At 37.3% G+C, this 13,294-nt stretch overlaps 1 protein-coding gene across 2 annotated transcripts in view; it reads right to left on the bottom strand.

Moving 5' to 3' along the window:
• Positions 1 to 200: 200 nt before the first annotated feature.
• TMEM135 (transmembrane protein 135) overlaps positions 201 to 13,294 on the bottom strand; it is a 160,287-nt gene continuing 147,193 nt past the window's right edge. For both annotated transcript variants that reach the window (XM_050332326.1, XM_050332327.1), the window contains 6 exons: positions 10,373 to 10,540; positions 7,825 to 7,888; positions 7,049 to 7,125; positions 5,359 to 5,457; positions 4,153 to 4,220; positions 201 to 2,562 (listed from right to left, as the gene is read on the bottom strand). In XM_050332326.1, coding sequence (XP_050188283.1) covers positions 2,430 to 2,562; positions 4,153 to 4,220; positions 5,359 to 5,457; positions 7,049 to 7,125; positions 7,825 to 7,888; positions 10,373 to 10,540 — 609 coding nt within the window. In that variant the 3' untranslated portion in view covers positions 201 to 2,429. The remainder of the gene's footprint in view (positions 2,563 to 4,152; positions 4,221 to 5,358; positions 5,458 to 7,048; positions 7,126 to 7,824; positions 7,889 to 10,372; positions 10,541 to 13,294) is intronic.

Genomic DNA, 13,294 nt, shown 5'->3' with positions numbered 1-13,294 from the left:
CCATCCCTGGAAACATTCAAAGCCAGGTTGGATGGGACTTTCAGCAACCTGGTCTAGTGGAAGGTATCCCTGTTTAGTGCAGAGGAGTTGGACTAGACAACCTTTAAAAAGTCCCTTCCAATCCAAACTATTGTATGATCCTATGACTCTGTTTCACTTACAACTCCAGGGAGCTTATTGGTAACAACATGGACAAAAAGTCACTTTTTCAAGCAGCAACTGTTTTTTATTGGGATGAACATTAGGATTTTCTCTTACATATATTCGATTTGAATAAAAATAATTTAAAAAATTTTAATTTCTTTTTATATTACATGAGAATAACTCAAAACAAGGACTGTGAATTTTGGAAGCAAGAAACATAGACAAAACTCTTGTTTAGGTGCTGAGATGTAGTTCTTGGATTTTTTTTTCTCAAAAAAACCCTCAAACAGAGAAACAATCACAATTGTCATTCCAGTGAAGAAACTTAATCCATCTATAAAATATCTTTAAGTTTGAGAATGGTATATAGTTACACTAGAAAGTATTTATCATATAGGGTGTGAGTTTTAATATACCACCTAAAATATATAACTTCTCAGACTTTACAAGGTCAAATATTTTAGACCATATTCCAGTGGAAAAACACTACAAACCTATTACAATAATTTTAAAGTTCTTGTTGAATTAACTTTTATTTCCTTTTGAGGAATTTTAATATAATATTTCAAGCAATAAAATATTGCATACAAACTAGCTTGCCAAAAAACTTTATTCACACTAACCTGGACAACCACTGTTTTGAAGGATGAAGCACCTTTAGTAACAGTGATAAAGCATCACTGTTAGTGTAGCTGATGAAGAAGCAGATTTTGTGCACAAATTGGTACAATTTTCACAACAATTCTGTAAATCTGATAAAAATTACTGCATATTCTGTATTCAATTAACTGGAATTAAAATATGCTTACGTCTGGAGTAGGATTACAGTGTTACAAGACAAGGAGTCTATTAATTAGTCCAATTCTTGTCATTTGACAAAGACTTCCAATAAAATGCTAATTTCTTCTTCTTTTATTCTTAAAATACCTGCAACCTACTGCAACTTTAATTCTCGGGCTTATCTTGCCTCTTTTCAGTTGAGTGTGAATATAGTTCATCTTTTCATTAAGTTCAGGGTAATGAACATCACTCAGCATCACCTGAATGGATTCGAAATAAAAAAAGGCCCAAAGAGGGAAAAAAACCAAAGCAATTAGCATGTCAAGGTCTCACTTTAGAAGACAAATCTGCAGAAATACACACGATAAAAATGAGATGGACTTTGTGTAGGTAGTTATTTGCTTTGAGTACCATATCAAATTCAAAGTAACTGTGCCAGTTGTGGCTGTCTGATGGCCTGATGGAAAACCATTCTTCACCAAGTACAAGGAAAAAACACTATTAACACGATTGTCAGAACTGTTCTCTTGTAACAGTCTAACCTCAGGGGTCAGCTCTCTTCTAAAGAAATGCTTGAAACGCTGGCTGGCATTGCAGCCTGACAAACAACCTGATGCCATCTAAGGAGACAATGTCAAGCCCTTTTAAAAATAAACATTTCACTTCAGTATATTTAGGGGGAGGGGTGTGTTTGTTGTTTTGTTCTTGGCTTTTTTATTTTTGTAACTGTCTGCTGTTTCCAGCACCATCTCAGAGGCTGGAACGTTTCATTCCTTCCTCTGCCAGTTTGTCCTTTTCCACTTGGCAGATGCTGACCACCACACCCGTTGCTCCTCAGAGTGCAGCAGCCACCAGGACCGCCTTCTTGTTTTCCTTGTTTGTTATCTATATCATCAGTGGAATTTACAGCCCTGGAATGTGATTTCTGAATCAATATGCATTTTCTTTTCCTAAGGAATGCCTTATTTTTCAACCACAGCTGTGTAAAAATACTCTAATTTTAACTAATGAGTGGGTAGTGGCTTTTTTGAAACCAATCAGTGACGCAATTTAGAAAACCACGCAGGCATTTTCACCCATTTTTAAGACCAGGTAAAATTTCGGACCTAAACTATGCCAATTGTCTTACTTTCTAAATTAAGAATTACTTTTAGTTTTACCAAGAAATATTCTATTGGTATGAACTACAGAGTTTTTGAAACTGTAATGCATATTTATGTTTTACTTCTCTAAATATATTACTTGTTTGTTTAATTCAATCAGGATTCTACCATTCTGTGAACCAACTACAGTAATCCAAAAATATTTTCTGCTTATGGAAGGGGCTAAATCACTAAGCCACACCTTCCTGCAAAGCTTCAGTATTTTCGATTGGTAAAAAGCATTTCTCATTGAAATAATACTGAAGTGGAGCCCTAGCACTCCTCCATATGTACGACTGTCAAGTTAATTAACTTTTCAGGACAAATACTAATCACATTCAATGACAAGCCAGGCTGTTGTGTTCAAGACAGCTCCAGCGGTAGCTCTGGTGGCACAACTGTGTATCTTGGGTCAAGCTTAGGTGTGAAATCCTTGAAGTTCTTAGATGCTTCAGTGCCAAATACATCTAAAACTTTTCTGTTCATGAGAGCAAACCTGAAAAAGAAAAGACGAGAGCATGAATGCAAGATTAATTTACTTATGAAAAAATAAAATCATTGTTAAAATTATTTCATTTCATGAAAGGCTACCAAAATCTCTGAAACACAGGCTTCAGCCTGCACTGTTCAGAGACAGCAAGTTTTTCACATCAGGCAATGAAGATTAAAAAAAAAAACATTTGACAAATGTGACTGATACTGCTTTGTGTAGCTATACTTCATATAACCCAACTTGTGAAAAAGGGGAGAATCCCTTTCTGCTTTTAACTCCACATAAAAAAAGGTCAATCCAAAATACACTACTGTTCTCTCTCATTCCAGCAAAGCAAACTCTGGACTTACCTGTCCAAGTCTGGATGACAATTTTACGGGTGTTACAACATATTTCCATTTCGTTACTCTTCAAAACTATAGACTGAAAAACTTACAAAATGTCAAAAGAAATTGTCTCTATGGAGAGAGTGTCAAAATTACTATTACAGAGATTTGCTTCAGATAAAATAAATGGGCAGAACATAATTTCTTTTCCCTCCTCTCTTTCACCTACAGCAAGGTTAGGATTAAGACAAGACGGAAAAATGCAGCCAAAATTGGATATCTGCACTAACATCCCCTGTATCGTGTCTGTATGGCCTCAGAGGCTGCCTGCAGACTGCCTCCAGGCATCCCAAGGAAAACTTCCCAGTACATCTAGCAATCCATTCAGTCACCTCATGTGTGCACTGTGCCATGGGGAGTATAGGTTCAGCATAGTCCAGGGATTGGCCTCTGATTGCACTTCTATTTTTACAGTATGGTGAGTTTGCTGTCACAACAAATGCTACCTTTTACATTCCCATTCATAAACTGATCTACATCAAGATCTGGATGCCATTAAGATCAAGATGTTTCCACCACATACTGCACCAGTATAACAGTGTACACTTCACTAAATTATACTTTTATAAATCAGTTACAGCAAAATCTATTTTAAAAAGAAAGTTTTTTAGATCCCTGCAGCAAATAATAGACAAAATATCCAGTTAAGATATTAAAGTGTAAATTTATGATTATTATCAGTAAAAATTTTCATTTTTCCAGAGGAAAAAAAAAATCCCTTCCCAACTGAAACAGATGTCCTATAAAAAACTACTGAAACTTTCTAGTATTCTTAAGAGACATTCCAACATTTCCAGTAATGCTTTTAAACAGAGTAATTCCATGTTGTCAATCACTCTGCATACTGGGTGATTTCTTCAACATGTATAGTTGTTTACTGGATTCTTCGTATTCCACTGAAATCTGAAAGCATTCCACTCTCCAAGTGAATTAAAGATAAAAAAGACTTCAAGTAAAACACTCATCTGCTAAACAGTCTTCACAAGATTTAAGTCTTTGCTCCTGTCATTAGATTAAACCCAACAATGTTGCCTCAGCAGCAAAGAACTTCAAGTGTACTGGAAACCATTTGAAAAGCAAAGTAAATCCTCAGGAAATAAGCCCTTATGTACTTCTACGGCTCTGCTGTTGACAGTGAATGACACAGAAAGCTGAATGTGATCAATGACATGTTTAGACAAGCCATAACACACCCCTGATTACATACCTGCCCTTTGTTAGTCGTAAAAGAAATTTCCAGTATGAAGGTCTCAGGTTCTGAACTTCCATCACAGCCTGCAAGGAGAGGATTCTATCAGAGCCAGCTGACAGCATCAGGCAAGAGCTTCATCCTGCTACATTATGTTGCCAAAACTACCACAAGGATTGCTGTGGAAATAACTTTTACTGCTTTCTGCTGAATTCAATGCTCTATGTGACCTCACCAGCACAGACTGAGATACCCAGATGACTATAATTTACAAGGGGTGGCAATTTAATTACATCTCATTGCAGGGAAAGCAACAATGATCATCATTCCTATGTACATGATTTTGCACTTGTGGATGCAAAATTTACCTGCAACTTTATACCCCACCTACTCTGCATTTTGTGATCTACCATTTCTTGTAGTCATATTTATATTCAACGTTACATTATCTTAAATAATATCTTATAACCAAAATCCTTGTCTTCTCTCTATTCCATTATTTTTCCATGTCACTTATGAATACAGTGAATAACAAACACCTCAGTATAGATCCCTGAAAGATTACATACACATATAGTCATGGTGGTCCAGAAAACATACAGTGGGATGTTTGAGCAGAAATAGAATAGCAATTTGTGTACCACTGAAAAGTGGTTGCTTTTCCAGCTGATACAGAGGATAAAACGACTGATGATACAGGCATGGAACTGACTTGAGAAGTGCAAAAGATGTTAATTACATCTTGTTTCAAATGTAAAACTTCAGGCTTTTACTATTTTCTCTTTCTGATTTTTTTTCAACTAGGTAACTAATTCAATAACTTCAATTAGTTCAAGTCAGCTGAAAGTCAAAGTTTTCAGTTGATCTAAAAAACCATAAAGTACTCTATTGTATTGTTTGCCTTAAGAAACTGTCTTTTCACGTGTTTATGAAAGTCCATACTTGTATTTTCATCTTCTAGGTCAATGCATTTTAAAATCCTTTCCAAAGAATTCCATGGTTTGTATAATATATTCAGCAATAAGCATATGAGAAATTGAGTCCAAGAAATGACCTTCCCACAGTGACACTCAAAAACAGGATGCAGGAGCCCCAATTCACAGCACCTTGCTACAATCACTACATCACACTGTCTTTTCTATATAACTGTGTCCCTGTGCTCCTCATTTCATTCAACATTTGACTCAGAGAACTTGATGTTCTGTTAGAGAATGACATACTTACTGCCTGAAAGCATATTGATGTAGAAATGGCATAGATGATGCTGTCTGCATGAGGAAAATAGGGAACCTTCCCTGCTTCAATGCCTTTGAAGTAGATAGTCTATAAAAGTAAACATAAAATGCTGAGTAAAACAAAAGTAACTTTTTTGTTTCACATTTTCAAAAAACATGTCAACATTACTAACTATGATGATATGTTTTTTATATGTCCACAAATGTAATGTTGATTGAGATAGTTTACACAAGTTATCTAAGATCAATCTAATAAGAGGTTATTAATGCATAGAACAGGACTAGGAACAGCTTGGGTGTTAGAGATCCTAAAGACAAAAAAGGGAAAGTTTGCTCTATTAAATTCTTCATTTTAAAAAAGCAAAAGGATAATGCTATAACTATTCCAACAAAGTGAATATTCACTGTTCTTAAACAGCTTGAAATCACATACTTTACTTTCTGAGAAAACATGTAAAGTTTATTTTCCTGAGCACAGCTTGACCTCGCAAAGCAGCACACGCCTCTTTGGTCAGTTACCCTTGGCTTGCGTAAGATGATAAAAGTAGTTTAAAAAAAAAAAAAAGAAAAGAAACAACACACAGCACTTTCCTCATTTCATTGCAGCCACGATGTCTCAAAGTCCAGAGAAAACCATCAGCAATACAAGATAATATTGGTTTTTGACAACTGGTATTCTAAAAGTCAATATGAATAACTCAGGATTCTTTTTATATGACCAATATCTGAACTACCTTCAGAGCTTTGTCTAGGATAACAAGGAGCAGGAATAAACAGTGAATATCTTCCCTTTTTTATGTTTAATTTTATGCATAACAAAAAAAAAGTTCCTTCTATTTATGTTCTCTTAAGTGAACTGTGCTCTGGTGATGGAGGTGAAAAAATATCACTAGGGAACAAGGCCCTCAAGGTCTGCAGAAATATGTGATTCAGGATGATGCATAGTAAGAGAACATTCTCAGCTCATTCCAGTGGTGCTGTTTGGGGAATAACCATGACTAAGTCTCGATCTTATGGAAAAATCACAGTAAGAAATCAAACGCTGGTTAGCAAGTTATATTCAACACATCCAAACTCTGTAACTACTTCCTGGGTTCCTAATTTTAACAAGTTCATAGAAATAATTCAAGCCTGAAGAACAGTAATTAGAACAAAGTTCATTCCAAAGCTGGGAATTCAATCAGCTCAAGCACACTGACAAACAACTCCAGCTATAGACTAAAACCTAAGCTATTTTGAGTTATCTTAAACTGCTGAATGCCTAAATTAGGGAACAAAGGCAGGAAGTTAAGCTGTAGCTTTTGGCAATAAATCTGCAATTAAGGACTAGGTCTGATTTATGTTTCTGGCAGAACAGACATTCTTGGAACTTTCAGATTTAAAAAACATGCAAAAGCTACAAAGCAAAGGGTTATCATGAGATTAAGAAAATTCATGGAGAATATACATGGAGACCAGTGGATAATGGACTTTGAAAGGGAGTCAGAGAAAAGAATATAAGAAAGAAATGAGACCCCCTGGCAGCAGTGCCTCTTGGCACACATCAGGTACTGAAACACACCGTCACGACACAACTTTGTATTTTACTGGAATTGCCAGACAAAGCCTGTGAAGTTAATTTTCTTTTTTCTGTCTAGAAAAAATAGATGAAGACCTCTGTTACAAGGGTAATAACTTACCTCTACTAATTTGGACACCAGATACATAGAGATAGTTGTACTTTTGTAAAACATCATAGAAATTCCTGCTAGACACCCTGTAACAATTAGAAAACAAAAGCACCGTTACTTGTGTTGTTGTTGTAGCACGTCAGCCCAACACACACTGCACAGGACTATTTATTTCTGTTGCTACAACACAATTCAGTGATGTTCCTGTGCGACCCATCCAAATATGGTTCATGCCATTAAAAAGAGAAAGTTTTGAAACTCTGAAACAAATCTGTACTTCTGTGCTCACGAGCATGGTATCAAACCTCTCTCCTCTTTTTGGAATAAGAGACCTCTGAGGTTCCAGTATGTGAGAGATGCAGGGAAGGGCCTGCACCACCACACAAATTTCATTGCAAAAGGGTTCTGCTTCAGACCCAATGGAGCCCATAATTTCCAGTGTGTATTCTGTCACATATAGAAGAGTTACTATTTGCACCTCACATCTCTCACATCTCTCTCACATCTCTACAGTTGAAAATTAAAGGACATGTCTGTATTTATGCACACAGTGACATACTGCCCTTGGAGCTGACCATAAACCCCACACTATTTGATTGAATTTGCCTCACAATTTTAATTACAACCCTTTCTTTGAATCTACTTGAAACATCACTGTCACTTTGACACAATCATGATGTACACAGTTCTATTTTCAGCACAGAAGTCTGAAAAGGCAGGACACACAAGATGAGTATTTGCAGAGTCCCAATACAGGCAAAAAAACCTTCTTTTCATGGACTCACCAGCTACAAGTGCATGAAGCTCATCATCTAGGTTCCGGACCCAGCGCAGGAAGCAACTTGTGCCCTGTAGGCAAAAAGAAAACAGGATGAGCCCCATAACATTCGTAACACACAGACTGCAGATATTACTCTATAAGCCAGTAATACAGTACACAGTATGAATTAAGAGTGCTGTGTGATAAGAGCGTAGTGTGATAATACTCATAATCATAGAGTCATGGAATGGTTTGGGTTAGAAGGGACCTCAAAGATCATCTTGTTCCAACCCCCTGCCATTGGCAGGGACACCTTCACTAGATCAGGTTGTTCAGAGTCCCATCCAGCCTGGCTTTGAACAGTTCCATGGATAACGCATTCTTCTACTTGGTAAAACTGCTATAACAAAAGGGAATTTAATTTATATGGGAGACAGCAAACTTTCCCATTGTAAGAGCTTTGTAAGAGAAATGTAAAATCACAACTGTAAATCTCTTAAGAGCTGTAGCAACTTTCATTACTGGGACATGTTCTGTCTGATTCAGTAATCCTCTTTACCACATCAAGAAAACACAAGACATGAACACAACCAAAAACAATCTTTAAAAGCATTGTCGATACTAAAGTCAGAGAGTTGGATACAGTACCCAAAACATTTCAGTGTTTTAATTTACAGTTTACCACTATCATTACTTTCAAAATCAGAGAGCAGATCAATCTAATACCAAAGCTTGAATTCACATCATCTTCATTTGATGTAGTTGCCTAGACTCTTTCCCGTGACAAAGGCTGCTTTCAACTACACACCAAACCCCTTGAGATTTTTCCATACATCCAATAAATTCTGGAACCACAAAAACATATTAACCTAAAAAAATTAGAACTGCATATTGCTTCAGATTCAAAATGCCCCACGAATTTCCCTTTTTTTTGTCTGTGGTCCAATTTTTTTGAATGACTAGAATCTCTGCTGCCCTACGTGCTTATCTCAACCTGATAAAAAAAATATAATATAACCCAGATCTGTGTAAGTTATGAAATGCAATCTAACATATAGTAGAATCATAGAATCACAGGACCATTTAGCCTGCAAAGGTCATTTAAGATCATCAAGTCCAACCGTTAACTCAGCACCCACCAAGTCCACCACTAAACCATGTTCCCAAGCACCACATTCACACACCTTTTGAACACTTTTAGGGGTGGCGATTCCACCACTTCCCTGGGCAGCCTGTTCCAGTGCTTGACAACCCTTGAGATAATTTTCTACTATCCAATCTAAAATTCCCCTGAGCAACTTGAGGCCATTTCCTCTTGTCCCATCACCTGGGAGAAGAGGATGACCTCCACCTGGATACAACCTCCTTTCAGGTAGTTGTAGAATGAGAAGGTCCTCCTTGAGCCTCCTTTTCTCCAGACTAAACATCCCCAGCTTTCTCAGCCACTCCCCACAAGACTTGTGCTCCAGACCCTTCACCAGCTCTGCTGCCCTTCTCTGGACATGCTCCAGCACCTCAATGTCTTTCCTGTAGTGGTGGGTCTAAAACTGAACACAGGATTCGAAGTGTAGCTTCACCAGTGCCAGTACTTAATAAATAGTAAATAAAGGTCAGAGTAGGTCACCCTCATAAAATGAATATCTATAGGACTAAATTACAGTTAGCAAGGAGCTTATTTTAAAAACATAAAAATCTTTTCAGCTTTTCCAATTTAAGTATTTTTTTCTCTAAAGGTTCTGGTTTTAAAGTTTCCGCAAAAATTTAATTTTCAAATACACTCCAGACAGCTCATTTGCATTTTGTGATCAGAAATTTTAAAATCTGGAACCTTATAAATTCTTGGTTTTACCCTTAATAATATAGAATGATCTTAACTTTGCAGTGTGAATAAAGTGGCAGGTGAAAAACTGCAAGTGTGATTAAGAATATAAAAGTGCAAAAGCTACTTCAGCACTGCACTGTGCAATGTATTCTGCCTTAGGGCATGTGCCTTGCCATCTTCTCTTTTGGCATAAATAAACATAATTAGATTAATTCCAACAATACTATATGAATACATATCAGTTCACAATCTGTCATCTTACAATAGTGTAGAAGGGCAGACTTCCAAGCTGTAAGTGCAATGTCTCCTCACTATGCATTGTATGTTCTGCAATTTCCTGCTATTTAGTGTCAAATAAGAATTCCAGATATCTGAGCCAACAAAATCTGCAAATGGCTTCTCTCTGGCAACACTGTTGCTACTGCAGTTACTACTTGTGTCTGCACTAAAATGTTTTTTGTGTACCAGCAATTCCCTCTGAAATCTGAATGCACTTTCTCTTAAGAACTCCCAATCTCCTGATCTCAAAACAACGCTGCAAAATCCATCTGGTTTACTTGGAAATGACAGAAAAAAAAACAGGAAATGGAAGATTAGTTTTCTGTTAAGAATTTGATTATTGCAATAGTATAGAATTTGTCAGTGACATGCTGTGGCAAACAGCATCAGTACTATTAAGCGGCTGGACTTTTTAGCTCTTTGTGATATTCTGAAAAGTGAAATAAAAACCATGCCATTTATCATTTCTTACTTTGTATATACTGACGAAAGATCCCAAGAAAGCTCCAAGCTGGAAATTTTCCTTGTTGTAGAAGAGGGAAAATAGCCGTGATGGTTGTGTAAACAGATGCCGGAAGGTGGAAGGAATCCGAAGGCAACACTGGATCAGGTAACCAATGCTAAACATCCTAATGAAGCCCTAGAGAAAAGAAAGAAAGATTTTGTGGTAAGAAACCACAAATTCAGAAAAAGGAAAAGCAAAAGCATCTCCAGAAGGACTTGTTTTTGACATGGAGCAGTTTAAAACCCACTCTGCAGACAATATGTAAAAATGCATAAATGCATCCCCATTCCTCGTTCCCCTGTAAAATAGCAAAAGCAATAAAATCACAGACAATTGACTCCTCTTTAATTTCTATGAATTTCTGAAAGGCCTCAAGAGAGAAACTCTATTTCTCTTCTACTCCAAAATTCTGTACTTTGAAATAATCCTGATGACTTCATTTCCAGGTTACTGACCAGCTTTTAACCACAAATGTGTTTATAGAGGAAAGCAATGCGGTGGAAAAAAAAGAGCACTTATACGCGCAAATGTCTGGAGAAAACACCAAGGAGGAAAAAATCCACCAAAAACAAATTTCAGAAAGTGTGAGAATTAGAAATTAACCCTGGTGGCTTGGCACAGACTTTCCTTGCCTGCAGCAAGGGAAAGAGCAAACCTGGAAGGGAGTTTATGTGCAGAGCTACTGAGAAAGGATAACATGGGTTCCAGTGAATTTACTTACTACTCCACCTTGGATACAGATCTGCTTTTTCTTACCTTATCACAAAACAACACCGACTATTTCTTTCCATATTATTCTCCCTAGTTTCTCTTATAACTTCCTCCAAAACCTCCTATCATTATTCTTACCCTATGGCTGAACTTTTCTATTAATTCTGAATAAAATCTACCTAGTTTTGTGTCGGAAGATGCCTTACGTGAAAACTATCTGTGCACTCACTATTGGCAAATAAGGCAGGCACTCAACTCCAGTGACAAAGACAGAATTCCAGTGACAGGGACAATTGGCAAAGGGTTTGAGCAACCTTTTAGGCTCAGAAACACACACCATTTTTGCCTCCTGCAGAACTTTATAATACATCATAAAGCTCAAAAATTTTTATTGTGGTTAAACATCAAGTAATAAACTCTTCCTGCAGTAATTACTCTCTGTGCTACTCAATAAGTGGTTTAGGAGAATCGAGTAGAAGAAAATACATTGTGTCATCCAATAATCCAGTAGTACTTTTTTTTGAATGACAAATTTCCATTCCTTCATCTGCTACTCTTAAAGTTATGTAAATTGTACACACTGAACAGCTCACTAGCCAGTACTGTCTGATTCTTTAATGAAAATGTCTACCAAAAGGTATGTGAGACAGGCAGAGGTGTAAATGTGCTGTGAATTTCATGTAGTTTAAGTGTCACAATTAAGATGAACATTTATTTGCACCTAAAATGAAGAGGTACCCCATGGTGAAGTGCATAGCTCTCATCTTCCAAAAAAAGGGATAATTATGATGCCAGGTACCATTATACAAAAAGAAAGTCCTAAACCCAGCAGTTATGAACAAACCCCAAAACAAAACCACAAACAACAGAATGCTGTGTTTGACATTTTTACCCAGGAAAGGTGACTCTGATGGGGTGAGGAAATATCTAAATTCCAACTGAACACACTCAAACATATCCCTGATTTTATTTCTATTAGTAGCCAACTTAGAAGTGCTGAACTGAACCTCTGAGGTTTAGTGTTGATGTGCATGGAACACCAAGTATTGCACAAAATTTATCTATTTAGCTCATTACATCTACCAGGTGAAAGTATATCACACTTACTGGTGTTTGTTTCAGAGTCATATCTTATAATTAATGTACAGTATTGTAACTTTTGCCTTCCATAAGAAGACCTCAAAAAAGAATGGAGGTAGAACACAGGAAAGCATATGCAGGTCACTATAGTAAACGTAAGTGAGCAAAGAGAAGTCTGCTAAGAGCCATTTCTCCACAGAGATTTTGAGTTGGAACTCAAATCATCCAGAAGTAATAATAATAATGGCCAGTCTTCGCGAGCGAAGATCCGGGGAAGGTCTTTACACCTTCCAGCCTGCACATTGGATTTTTTAGGTGAGACACAGTGTGCGCAGAACTGAGCCCACCCTTTAATCCTAAGGTTCATCTGCCGGGGCCAAGCGAGCTTGGACGGTGGCAGCGAGGTCGTTAAGACGTAGGTGGATTGCCTTTTAAGGGTTAACGAGCTCCACCTGCCCGGGAGTGGCCCTGACCGGGAATCGAACCCGGGTCTCCGCGGTGACAGCGCCGCGCCTTTACCACTAGACCACCAGGGGCTCTCATCCAGAAGTATAGCACAGTGTAACATCATATCTCCAATATTTGCTGAATAAAACTTTTTTCTGCTTTTGAGAAACAAATTTCTTAATAATATAGTCAAGATATTGGCTATAACTCAAATTCAAAAAAGCATGTGTGCACATAAAGAGAGTTCAGTAACATATCAAAAACTCAGACAATCTGTTGAAACCCATTAGGAACTAGTTAAGGTATTTAAAATTAATGAAGGTAATTAATATTTATTCTGGGTATACAGCAGCCCATGTTCTTTCAAGAGACAGAACACTGAGACTACAATCAGCAGAAAACAATGTCAGAGAAGTTCTGGATGCCCCATCCCTGGAACTGCTCAAAGTCAGGTTGGATGGGGCTTTGAGTAACCTGGTCTAGTAGAAGATGTGGGGGTTGGAATGAGATGATTTGTAAGGTCCCTTCCAACCCAAAGCATTCCATTATTCTATGACCTTCTTTGTGGTTATTCTAGTCATTAGTAAGTTGGGAGGGTTATCTGGTCCCATCTGCAGCACAGGCAGAAAACATGGACTACTGGACTTCTAC

Source organism: Myiozetetes cayanensis, unplaced genomic scaffold (genome assembly GCF_022539395.1).
Source record: "Myiozetetes cayanensis isolate MyiCay16 unplaced genomic scaffold, myiCay2020 scf5-8, whole genome shotgun sequence".
Taxonomy (NCBI): Eukaryota; Metazoa; Chordata; class Aves; order Passeriformes; family Tyrannidae; genus Myiozetetes; species Myiozetetes cayanensis.
This window is presented reverse-complemented; position numbering and strand designations above follow the sequence as displayed.